The 13602-nt window shown below is 38.7% G+C and overlaps 1 protein-coding gene across 4 annotated transcripts in view; it reads right to left on the bottom strand.

Annotated features, from left to right (window-relative positions):
• Nucleotides 1–1702: 1702 nt before the first annotated feature.
• sorcs2 (sortilin-related VPS10 domain containing receptor 2) overlaps nt 1703–13602 on the bottom strand; it is a 355461-nt gene continuing 343561 nt past the window's right edge. For 2 of the 4 annotated variants that reach the window (XM_084924623.1, XM_084924626.1), the window contains 11 exons: nt 13252–13371; nt 12932–13103; nt 12665–12851; nt 12133–12266; nt 10801–10924; nt 7880–7992; nt 7471–7593; nt 7231–7330; nt 6780–6882; nt 4879–5172; nt 1703–3707 (listed from right to left, as the gene is read on the bottom strand). In XM_084924623.1, coding sequence (XP_084780749.1) covers nt 4917–5172; nt 6780–6882; nt 7231–7330; nt 7471–7593; nt 7880–7992; nt 10801–10924; nt 12133–12266; nt 12665–12851; nt 12932–13103; nt 13252–13371 — 1432 coding nt within the window. In that variant the 3' untranslated portion in view covers nt 1703–3707; nt 4879–4916. The remainder of the gene's footprint in view (nt 3708–4878; nt 5173–6779; nt 6883–7230; nt 7331–7470; nt 7594–7879; nt 7993–10800; nt 10925–12132; nt 12267–12664; nt 12852–12931; nt 13104–13251; nt 13372–13602) is intronic. The other 2 variants (XM_084924624.1, XM_084924625.1) reach the window with 2 other exon arrangements.

Raw genomic sequence — 13602 nt, 5'->3', positions numbered from 1 at the left:
CCGTGTTGGGCAAACAGGTTTTGCAGCATTTTGACTTAAGATTTTCAAGTTATTCACAAAATGAAAACCTATACTTTGTTTCGTGCTAGAACTCCATTCAAATGCATGTAATAGTCAGAAACGCACTGTCTTGGCGAAAGAAAGCGTTTTTGTACAACTTTATGAACATAGCTATAACTTTTGATAGAAGACTCAGACACACATAAATATTGCTTTGCCTTATAGGATTCAGCATCTCCGTGCTGGGGAAATAGGTTTTGCAGCTGTTTGAGCTAAGATTTTAAAGTTATTCACATAATGAAAACCTATACTTTGTTTCGGGTGAATTCCCCATTCAAATGCATGTAATCGTAAGAAACGCACTGTCTTGACGAAATAAAGCGTTTTTGTACAACTTCATATAAATAGCTGTAACTTTTGATAGAACTGTCAGACACACATATGGCTTTATCTTATAGAATTCAATATCCTCGTGCTGGGCAAACAGGTTTTAAAGTTGTTTGAGATAAGATTTTAAAGTTATTCACATAATGAAAACCTATACTTTGTTTCGGGCGAGAACTCCATTCAAATGCACGTAACAGTGAGAAACGCACTGCCTTGGTGAAAGAAAGCGTTTTTTGAAAACTTCATAAAGATAGCTGTAACTTTTGATAGAAGACTCAGACACACATATTTATGGCTTTGCCTTATAGATTTCAACATACCGTGTTGTGCAAACATGTTTTGCAGCTGTTTGAGCAAAGATTATCAAGTTATTCACAAAATTAAAACTCTGACACTGTAGCGTTGACATTATAATCCAAAATCTGTTCCACTTAGGAGGCATGCACACCTACTGAGTTTTTCCAATGATTTTACATTGGAGCGGCAAGATCCAAATTTCCTTTGACCATTTCATTCTTTGCAAGCACTCAGATGAAAATCCACCTGAAACTCTTCAAATAATCAGTATAATGTCCTTAACCACGTAAAATCTGTCATAGGCACAATACAGGGCTTGCTTTGTGGCAGGTAAATCGGCAGTTATCTGGCTGGCATTCAAGCTCTAAAGCTTTTACCCTGGCCTTGCTTCCTCCTCAAACTCCCAAGGTCTCAGCCAAAGTTTCCACTTGGAGTACCTCTGGGAGCAGTCTGACCAGGCAGAGGAGGTAGAAGCTCCACATTATCTTAACTGACTTTGATGGCATGAACTTGGTCACCTCATTGTATTTTGTGTGATGCTCGAGCTGTCCAGGCTGATTTCCATCCTCTACATTGGCAGTATACACCTTATAGTAACTTTTTACTAGATGGCCACTGTGCAGCAGTCATACACTGCTCTTTACTTAGTAGCCATCAGTACAGCAAACTAACCTGTTTATCCTGTACTAACCTTCAGAGGATCTTCCTTTTAAATAATAAAGTCTACCTCAGTCTGCAGCATTTTTCACAACATGAAAAAACAATGATTGACTTTAACAGATTGATTTAAAAAGAGAACTTATATGTGAGCTTTTTGCACACTGAGAAATCCAACCTCTCTTCTTCCTCTCATTTGCTGTCTTTCTTATCTTTCTCCATCTCTGAGTTGAGTTAGCATTCTTTCTTTTCTCCCCCAGTGAAATACAGCAGCTGGACTTTTAGTTAGCAAAACACTGTGACAAACTGCACATGAACAGTTGTACTGGATGATATTATACAAATTAAAGAGACATACACGTTATGGGAGTGATTTATTCCATGATGCAGGTTGAGTGCACTATGCTTCCTGAAAAGAACACAGTTGATTTTAATTGCAAAACCAAAAGATCGAACAGACCAGAGAAAAATTAAAGCATAGAATCGTGGTTATAATTACACTGCTGTGTTACACTGTGCCACCATATGTGAAACTCCTTGACTACTACACTGGAACATCATAACTCCCATTTTCCCCTGTGTTTAAGGGGACATTGATACAAAGATGACACATCACTAGAAAACTAAGAACAAAAATATGAGCAGAATATGTACAAAAGATGAATCAAACCAGGAGGAGTGAACACGATCTGCTGCATCAAATACAAGATGGACCAAAGGGTGGTGACAAGGCCGTTCAAAGACCTCTTGACACATCTGTAGACTTGTTCAGCTGCTGTCTGGTGCATTGTGACAGCAACTGCTCACATTAGTTCAATTAAAAAAAACATAAAATGACTGTCAAAAGGTAACAGAAACACTCATTTGTGTTTTACATGTGCTGGAAAAGAAAAACTGACCGTATATCAAAAATATCCATCGACATTGCTGTCACTGTGTAACTGTGAGCATCTTTATAAGACAAGAAAATTATTTCCAGTTAACAATAAAGACAGTGAAATATCCCTACTCATGACATTATAATGAAAATACCTAAAAATGTAAAGCAGGCAATGATGCTGAGGAAAGTGGAAACAGTGAGATGTTGTTCAAACCTGGGAAACTCTGTGGCAGGAAACTCCAGAAAAACAGGGGTAAAAAAAGTGATGTATTTTGGTATTAGTGTAAAACACACACACAAAGGGGATATTTACAAAGAGTAAATCACCGATCATATTTACACATTTAAAATGAACCAAACTTTTAAGGAGACGTGATTCCACCACAAGCTTTGCCTAATATAGGCTGATACAATAAAATATATCAACTACAGCTTCCCTCCAATGACGGCAACCTTTGTCTCCAGGGGGTCTGCTCTGACCCAGAAAGTGTTAGGACGGGGATGAGGACAAGGAGAAAGGGCTGTACTGTTTCCAGAAATAACTAAATAACAGGAAATGTCACTGAGCAGATCTGCGTCTGCTGTTTCAGGCACCATGGGACAGACAAAGGTGAAACTAATCAGAAACATCACAGACCACACATCTGTAAATTTTGTTACTTTTAAACAGGAACACATGGAGATGAATGTTTTTTTTCTTTTTCTTTTTGTTAAATAAACAAAGCTGTGTGTACATACAGTATATTCCAAAGAAGCTGAGCTGTAAGAGTACTTGTCAGTGGAGATTTCAAAAAGTGCAACACTGCCCTCTTGTGTTTGCATGTGTACACCCATCACATGCAAATTCACAAGGGTTTATATCACATCCTACATTCCATTGAGATTATTATTGCCATTGAAGAGAGGAGCAGAATGATAACTGTGTGTGGGGGGTGGGGGGGGGGTGGGGTGCAACAATAATGGAGGGGAACAATGCAAACTACGTTTAGTGCGCACAAATCATTTTAGCACACCGGTCTCTGGTGGTTTCAACTATCTCTCTGACTGTCAGTATCAGTGGAAACCAGTCTTGTGAGACATGCTTGCTGATTGTACCTGTGTTATCAGACAGACAGTGTACAGATGAGCCTTCAAACTGAGCCACTGGCCCTTGTGTCCAGGGTCTCCAGGGCTGGCACAAAAAAAGGGGTGATTACTGAATAGAGTCCCAACACCATGGTCAGCCACTTCCCCAAAATAATTAACACAATACCCAGAAGCAGGAGAGTGGAAGAGTCCATGGAAGAGTGAAGTGACCTGACAGAGGAGGAGGAGAGGGAAAATCTAAAGACGAGAGAAGGAAAAAGGCAGAGTGGAGTCCCTGTGCTCATTAGCCAGCTCGGCTCGCCTCAACTAGCTCTTCAGCATTGCCATGGTGGCCATCAGCTGGTCTGCTAACTGTGTAGCTCTCTGCAGTTCATGTTTAGGACCACACCCGAATGAGTGCCTGGTAAAAAAGAGATAAAAAAGAATATGAGAGATGCTAAAGAGACATATAAAATATACATAAAACACATATGTAAGCCCACTTACAGTTATGTAAAAGTGTTATATATGACATAAAGCAATGTATAGTATTAGACGGTGTCCTGTGACATACAGTTCTGACTGTGAGCATAACACCAAAACTTCCAAAATGTACCATTTCACAAAAAAGCAGAAAAAATAGTAAAGCACATAATTATATAATTACAATGTAATAATTAATTTGCCTTCTTGGATAGTAAACTTGATTTAATGCTATGGTTGATTAATTGTTTGAATAATTCTGGACTTCATTAAGAATTCCAGCGTGCTGGCTCAAAATTGGGTATAAAAACACAAATTACGTTTAAGATTTTCCTTCAAAAATCATTAGTTGTTCCACATGCTCTAATCAGTAAAATTCGTATATATATTTCTTTATATTGTTAAATAGAACTCACAGGACCAAGTTGGCCAGTTGCAATTTGCTAATCTCAGTGTCTTTCTTAAGCACTCCTTAGTAGACCAAACCCTCACAGGATCTACATGCTGACAGGGATTTTTATACGATTTGCTTTATTACATGAAACAGAGGTAAAAAAAAATAAAAGATTCTAATCTTATATAACAGAACACAATCAGGCTTTAAAATTAAGAATGATTTACTTTTGTCACAATAATAGTTGTGACAAAGATAGTTTAATATGTAGATATACAAAGAATGCACTTATTATTGACAGGAAAGAAAAATGATTACTTTAATGGTGACCGCCATTAACAATCCACTATATCTATGATCACAAATCAATTCATTACCATCATAACCATAGCCATCATATTGTTTTGTGGTTGCATTGTATTTTATGAAAAACCTTGTCATAAAATTTATAGAAATTATTATATAGAGACATCAGGTCATGTATGATAAAATTAAAATAATTTTGGCAAGTGTACAAGTATAACTCAGTAACACTAACATTTCAGATTCCTTAGGCATTATGTAGTGCAAAAATTACTGAATGACATGCAATATGATTAGCTGTGCTTGTTGATGACCATGAAATGCTATGTGACTACTTTAGAAGCAACGATAATAAACCTCAAAGAACTGCAATGGCAGTAAAAATAACAAAAAGGGGGAAGTCCTTCAGTACCTTGGTGTGTGTTAGCTGCTGGTGTTAGTGGCTTGGGTTTAGTAGCAGTGGTTAGTAGTAGTCCTTATTAGGGAACGGAAGGCGGGGCTACCTCCTGCGTTACCTAGAGTCTGTGAGTCCAGGTCGTCATCGATGTACTCCTCACCCTGGATGATTTGCTGGGTGTCCTCACTGTGATTGACAGGGCTGATCATCTCCTGCTCCTTTACACTGTGCATCTGGGCGTAGTTGTGGGTGCATGGAAGCTTCCTGAAAAACAATGGGGGATATGCATCCTCAGGCCTAAGCCAAGGACTGTGGGATTTGTTGTTTTTGTAAGACGGGGCTGTATAGTCTTCCATTGCGTTCTTTAAGTGACTTTTTGTGGATATTTGTGTTAGGGACACAGGGAGGTGCTGCTGGTGGGTTACTGATATGACAAGAAGCATGCACAATGTGAATTTTCATTCAACTGTTTAGGGTTGGGAGGTATGACTTCAAACATCATGAGGTGTATGCAACCATCAGGGAATATGATATTTTTATTAAAATAGCTGGTGGTAGCTAAAGATACTGGACAGATGGATACATTTTAGTTCATGCACATCATTACAAAATTTCAATATTGTAGCAATCTAACTTAAGGGATGTTTCAATTTGTGTCACTTACTTTGGTATGGAACCTGAACATTTGATGGATTTCCACACTATCCACAATGGATTTTAAATAGTCAGGTTACAATTAAAATTCAGATTTTCAGCTTTAATTGAGGACGTTTAACAGAAGTATTACATTTATTGTGTAGGAGTTAAAGCCATATTTAGACACAGTCCTTCATTTTCAGAGGCTTAGAAAATCCAGGGTGATTTCACCAGATGCTGTGTGGAGTATCTCTTGAGATACTCCACTTAGACTTTAGTTCAGCTGCCTTCAGTTACTGCTTGTAAGTGGGTCTCTCTGCATTCAGTTATGTATTCAGTAACTGAAAACACATTCAATTGGGATAACTTCAGATGACTGAAACGGGCACCTTTTCTTCGCCTTGAAAACTTTTCGTGAATTTTTGTAGTATGCTTTGGGTCATTTGTACAGTGAAGCACTGTCTGTTTTGAAGAAAGTAGCCCGGTACACTTCAGAATTCACTCTACTACTTGTACTACTATCGGCAGTCATATCATCAATAAACACTCGGTTCCACTGGCAGCCATACATGACCATGGAGTAACACTGCCTCCATCATAGTTGAGAGATAATGTCGTATGAACTTTACAGGCTCCTTTAGATATTTTTTGGCAAAGTCAAAATGGCTTCACCATTAGTGTGTAACCAGTGGTTTGCACCTTATTGTAAACCTGCTGTATTTCATTCAAGTGTAAAATTTTGTAGACTCTAACAATGATATGCCTAACTTCTGAAGAGGGTTCTTAACCAAGGAAAGAATTCTGTGACTGTCTTCCATAGCCACAATAGTGCTTCTGAGCTGGCCGTTGCATTCTTTCTTTTTCTTCGTTTTTAAGAAATGCACTGCCAAAACTATAGTCTAAGGTTTTAACTCACAGCCACTTCCATGGACATCTCTTTAGAGCCCATTTTGAGAGTTACAGTCAACAGACATGCAAATTCAACACTCGGACTTTATCAGGATCTTTCTGCTTAATTTATCATGGAATAATGAAAGAATAGCCCTCACCTAGCTTGTGAAGCTGAAAGTCTGCATTTCAATTACATCTTAATTGTTTCATTTACAATCCACTGCAGTGGTGCACAGAGGCAATATTACAAATATTATGTTACTGTACAAAACTACTGACTTTAGAGCTCACCTCATAAGTTTTTCTTTCAACGTTTGATTTCCATTCTTTGTCAGTTTTTTTTGTGCCTACGTCGTTAAGGTGACAGCACTGTAAAATACATGACTCACCTTTTGAACTTATAGAGGATAAAGGCGCCAGTAGCAATAAGACCAATGAGGAAAATGACAGCTAGAGTCCAAACACCGGCACTTCCAGCTGCTCCATGGTAGCCTGGATTGATGAGCACACAGTAAAGAATGCATCACATTTCTACAATCAAAGGACAAAAGGTGAAAAAACAGCAGTGCACAACACCAACAGACCTGGATGCAGGAAAAAGAAAGGCCCAGGAGTCAAACCAAAGACTAAGCTGGTAATGCTAAATGCATTTATAGAGAAAGCAGGTATATTATTTATCAACGCACCATTCTCTGCCTCTGTAGCTGTTGAGTCTTTAGTAATATAACCTAGTTCTTGGAAATAAACCAATAGGATGCAATTATCATTTAAAATACTGTATACATTTACAAACTTCACTTAATATGTACTGAAGTGCAAAATACATGTACCAAAATATACCTGCATTTGGGTCAGCTAGCATCACGAGCACCTGTAGGCCTCCTCGTATCACAAAGCTGACGTTGTTGTCGTTGAAGACCTGAATGATGGCTGGAATACGCTAAAGATGAGATTAAGTGTATTAAATGTAACTGATGTTACTTATAAAAAACAAACTTGCTAGTCTGTGTCTCCACAGAGTAAAACATGCCACCACCCGTGTTCAGGCATTGGATATGTTTATTATCAGTGATTACATACCTTATCTACAAACAAGCTTCTCTTGGCTGGTTTGGTGTCCAGTGGGAGAACATACAGGTTGGCAGTGGTGGGGAGACCTGGTTTGACCACAGTAACTAGGGAATTCTGAGGTACACCTGTAATCTGGGGCCACAAGTTGAAAATGCCAGTCATGTCTTAAATCTGCACTAATCCAATAACTGTATAATTCATATCCTACAGTGTTTAGTGTTAATCAGCAAAGGTTAGCATGCTAACTATGATTATATTATTATTATGTGATTATAACATGGACTATCATTATCTAACAGTAATACTTTTATGTTTTGTATTTTTATAGGAGTACCAGACATTAGACTGGACTGTGCGCTATGAAAAGACAAGAAGTTAGGTTGCGTGACACTACCATCCATTCTCTTTAAAGACCTACCTTAGCCAGTATTTTGGTGACCACCTGGCCAATGTCATCTCTCCACTCTGGGATATTTGGATTGAATCTGTCTAGGTTTCTGCTGAAGCTCAGAGGGATGACTTGGAAGTTATCTGCAGGAGCAGTCAACAAGCATCATGGCTATGATTTAAATTGATCAAATAAAACATAAAATATTATTTTAGCAAATAAATAAAATTAAAAAGAAACTGCAAATACCTACACATTACGCTGTTTGGACTGATGTGTAACACCTTGGTGGGAACATATGTGGTAAAGAAATCAGTCTGCCTATCCATATGTGTATTTTTTTGCATGAACTAATAGAAGTAGTGTAGCTTGTTGAGAAGCAGCATTTCAAATATGTATAAAACTGTGTACAAAAATCACAAAATAATTTGAGCAACATAATGAAACCAAAGCGAAAAGCTAGTTAAAATGTACTTGAGTTCAGACAGTAAAAAAATCCGAGTTAAACTAAAATAAACTCCCTCTATCTTCAAATATTAAAGCTTGCTTATAAATAAAACAAGCACATCTCTTTGTCAAATGAATTCTAACTTGCTAACTCTGATACACCAGCAATAAAATCATGAGATCATACAATATTTTCCAAAGATGGAAAAATGTCAATTCAATTTTATTTGTACAGTGCCAAATCTCAACAACAGTCACCTCAAGGCGCTTTATATTGTAAGGCAGACCCTACAATAACAGGCAGCAAATTTGTCTCTGTTTGTCTCAGTGACTCTTAGACCAGGAATAGCTTTTAAGTTTTGACTTTACTATCCTAACTCTGACTGAAAAATTTAAGAATGTTGAAAGCTCACTCTCAACAGTAGAAGCCGAGATGTGGTTGAAAGCTATGAGAAAAAGCCTACAGTAGGACAAAGATCTGAATTCAATTTTTTTCAGATTTTTCTTAACTACCTTATCCAAAAGAGAGAATGAACATGTGCATTAAATTTAAGCTAACAGCATTGTTTATGTTAGCAAGAATGAATGACCTCTCTGCACTGAAACATACTTGACCTCTCTGCACTGAATCATATTTGTTATTACAGTTTTTCTCGATTGCTTAAACACTATCTTTTGAACTCAAATTTCAAAACCATAATGCTATTTTTCAAAAAGCACACCCATTTCCCTGAACTATAAACACAGGGGAATTTAGTGCAGGGGAATACCCTGCTTTAATACATGAGTCAGATTTGGTGAACTGTTACTGGAAAACTGTACACACAAATCCCTTTGATTTTCAGTGCTTACGCCATGTGGTCATTTTGAAAGCACTAGCATTCAATGATGTTGACTTAAGTCAGCACAGCTTGAGCTCAATTAGTGGAAACACTAAGAGTCAAAATGTATCACACACCAATCAGAAACTTTGAGGGCCAAAGTCAGCTCATCCGGGTCTGAAAGGTCGAGGAGGAGGAGGAGAAGGAGGTCTAGGACATCAGGGAAGAGGAGGTGGAGGAGGAGGAGGCAGAGGAGAAGGAGGTCTAGGACAACAGCGACAAGGAAGGGGGAGAGCTAGGGCAAGGAGACAAGCGGTCTTGGATGAATTTCGAGCCACTTTAGTTGACTGTGTCCTTGTTTATGGTATGACTATGAGGGAGGCTGGGCAACGAGTACAGCCAAATTTGAGTCGCTTCACTGTTGCCTCCATCATCAGAACCTTCAGGGAGGAAAACAGGTAGGTGTAAGACTGTTCTGTACAGTAACTTCAGTAACTTTTGAGTTACTGAACTCAAGTTTTTTGAGTTTCAGTATGTTTCCATTTTTGTCTTGAAAAAGGATATTTGACAGTTACAGTAAATGAGTGCTTCTATTTTTTTGTAGGACACAGATGGTGGAGGCCGGTTAAATTGTCAGAGGAGCAAGAGAGGGAGCTTGTAAACATGGAAGATGCCACTAATGTAATCCCCCTGCGAGGAGGAGATTGATTGAGGATGATCATAATTTTCGAGGGATAAATGCCATTAGCCTCTCCATATTGACCACATCCTCCGAAAGAACCAATTCCAGATGAAACTGGCATACATTGGTTCTTTTGAATGATAGTCTGAAAGAGTGAAAAACCAACAAGTGAGTTCTGATATTGTATGAAGTATTGTGTTACATCACAGCATGATAGTTTATGCTGCCATTTGTGCACTCTTAAACTGTGGTTCAGGGTAACTCTATTGTGTTAGTCAGGTTTTAACCTGACCAAAAGGAGGAGCATTGGTTGTGTCTTTTGTCTTCATCATGTGAAAAGGTTTTTGAGGGGAAGAACCACAAGCAACATGACTTGCCAGTTCTGGAAATATTGTTTTTAATTTATTGCACCAATGTGTAAGACTATGTTGTAGTGTGTGTGTTTGAGGCCTTGTGTGTTATGTCTGTGGGCAAAATTTGGTTTTTCAGCAAGTGAATGGTTTTGAGTGTAGAGCTTCATTTTGACCTGAAAATACGATGTTTGGGAAATTGGGTGAGACGTTATGGATTTGTGTTTACTGTTTTGAGAATACGAGGCATAGTTTCGAGAAATGTGTTTAACCACTCGAAAAAAATACTGTAATCTCTGGCTCACTTCCACAACATGTCTTTGATCCTGTCCTCCTTCTCTCTCCCCAACCAATCGTGGCAGATAACCGCCCCACCCTGAGCTTGCTCGTAGGGGGTCATATGGGGTTGGGTTTTTCTACAAAGGGTGCAGGGTGACCCTACAATAATAATTGTAGGGTCACCCTGACAATAGTGCCTTGAAATGACTGTTGTTGTGATTTGCCGCTGTATAAATAAAATTGAATTGAAGAATTGAATTAAAATGAATATTGTAATTCTATTCTGGCCAACAGACAAATGTAACTTTCTCAGAACCTTTGATATAATAACCTCTTTCTCTTCACCTCTTAGCACATACAAACATACGTTACCGTAAACTCGGACAGTTCTTGTGTCCTGCACCATGGATCGGCTGTTTGTGGCCTGTACCGTGACTGAGACTTTGCCTGTTCCTGGGAAACGAGTCAGAAGGTTGTTCTGCAGAGTCAGGATGGGCTGCAGGAAAAATTCACAGTATTAGTGATAAAAACATGTGGAACATCTGGAAAAACAAAAAAAAATGGAGGTCTGGAGGTCAGAAATATTCAGAACATTTTTGGGTTTATTTAATAAACCTATGCAATATGAAACCTGCTAAATAAATTTTGAGACTATTTTAATTCATTGCTATAGTCACTGGGCCACAAATTTGCTCATAGCTTAAATTAAAATTGGTATTGCAATTGTTCCAAGCGAGGAACCCTAACAAGAAACCCCCCATATTGTACTCTGGGTCCAGCAACCAATAGCAAGAAGGCAGTGCACAATGTAACTAGTTAATACTTAGCAGCTACACAAATTTTGTTCTCTTTGTCATTGTAAAAAGAAACTGAAAAGTTTATACATATCAGAACATAATAAAAATCATCTGTTCTTTACCAGGTCTTAAAATTAAATAAATAAAACTTCAGGCAAAGTACAAAACATTTCTTATAATGCTGTGTCATTGTTTATTGAACAAAACCTTATCCAAAGTGCACAATCAGAGTGTCAAATTTAAGTACACCCTTACACTAGTAAGGGTGTACTTAAATTTGACTATCCTTGGGAATTAAAAAGATAAGTAGCCACGGGGGGCTGCCAATTAAATGCACGTCATTAATTTAATTCGGGAACCCAACCACAGCCACAAAATCAGAATTTTTTGGCAGTTTTCTGGCCTGGAGGAAGAAGTGGAATAAATTCAAGACATTCTTCCTAGTAGTAGAGATCTTGGGAAATTCACCCCAAGGTTACAGTGCAATGCTCAGAGAAAGTGCAAAAACCACCAAAACAACCAACCAAGCAAAAAAACAATCCAAGAACTACATCTCAGACTCTACAGGCCTCAGCTACCATGTTAAATTCAAGATTTAGAAAAAGACTGAACAAGTACAGTGTGTCTGGAAGGGTTCCCAGGAGAAAGCCTCTTTCTAGAAAGAACACAGCAGCACTCATTATCTTTGCAAAATTTTATCTGAACAAACTACAACACTTCAGCAACTGTGTTTTTTGGACATATGTGACTAAAGTGGATATGTTTGACCATAATGCATAATACATAAAAACCAAACATTTCAGCACAAACACCTCATACCTTAGTTACTTAGCTGAACTAACGCAATTTTAATTTTACAGTTAGAAATGAATTTATAAATGAATGACAATTGAAGTTTTTCCTTTACCTGCATGCTGTCTCCTATCCACCAGTAAAAGACAGTCAGGTTGGCCTCACTGGGAAGGACAGTAGCAGTGAGATTGACCTCATGGTTTCTCCCAGCAATGGGAACCACTTCTAGGTGTACTTCCTGTAGAGGGGCTACAAGAAATGAAATTCTATTTAAATAATAAGAAAAGGTCAGACTCTACAGGCCTCAGCTACCATGTTAAATATTAAAGTTCGTGTCAGTAGAATTAGAACATTTCTAACTGACAAATAAGAAGTGAAAAATGAAGTGAGATTCAGAACGGTCTCCAGCATATTTGGCAAAGCTAGACAGATCTGAGAGGAGCGAACCAACTGGCAAAAGATGATTTCATCACGTTTTTTCCCTGCTAGGTATTAATACAAATTCAGGACAAATGAGTATGGATGTTTGTGACAGGCAGTGTGAGCTTCAGTGATGAGACATCAGCAAAAACTCCACCTCCAAGAAAGAAAATACATTTTAGAGGCTGTCTAATTAAAAGACAAGGAAGTTCACCAGGAAACCCAACCTGTGACCTGGATGTACATGGTAGCCTCATCGTGTCCAGCCATATTCTCAGCTTTCACTTTGACCTTGTAAATGCCTGGATTTTCATAACGGTGCTGGATGGGTTCATCAGTCACAGTCAGGTTCTGGTAAATTGCCCGTACCCCATCACCAAGATCCACCTGATACTTGGTGCTGCTGGTGTCACCCTGTTAAAGAAAGATAATGTTCAACAAACTGAAACTGAATAAATGAGGAAAAAGCAAAAAGAAAACAACTTTTGTCCTACCTGCTCCTGGTGGACAGTGAATGTGATGTCATCCCCAGGTGCCACAGCCAGCATCTGCCCTTTTATGCCAACTTGTAATCCTTTAGGCGCGAGCAGGGGGCAGCTGTGCTTTTTAGAGCTCTGCTGCTTGTTTGGCTCCCCTTCACATGAGTTAGATATCATCTTCCTGTAGCTGAAACACAGCAGAGGACAGAGTGTGAAGTCAGGCGTGCACTCTTACTGAAAGCAAGATTAGAGAGTGAATAACAATGCTGGTAGGTGTGAACTTGAGACAGAGCTGGAGCTGGGTTGGAGAAAACGTAAAATCAACAAGAACAGACCCAGTGCTGGACATGTAGGTCTGTCCTAGGTGGCAGTCTTCAGGTGGTGAATCTGGATCATACCAGAAGTCAGCGATGCAGCGGTCAGTTTCCATGTGTGATCGCTCGAATCCATAATCACTACAAAGACATTTCAGCATCAAATTAATAACTGTTCACTAAGCAAGAAAGTTATGCTGGTCTGAGCAAATACTTGAAAAAGTAAAGGCCTCAAAGATAACACAGCATGAAGTACAGGGTGGGCCATTTATATGGATACACCATAATAACATGGGAATGGTTGGTGATATTAAAGTCCTGTTTGTGGCACATTAGTATATGTGAGGGGGCAAACTCCTCAAGGTGGGTGGT

Source organism: Perissodus microlepis, chromosome 3, assembly GCF_051167445.1.
Source record: "Perissodus microlepis isolate ML-2025 ecotype Zambia chromosome 3, ASM5116744v1, whole genome shotgun sequence".
Taxonomy (NCBI): Eukaryota; Metazoa; Chordata; class Actinopteri; order Cichliformes; family Cichlidae; genus Perissodus; species Perissodus microlepis.
This window is presented reverse-complemented; position numbering and strand designations above follow the sequence as displayed.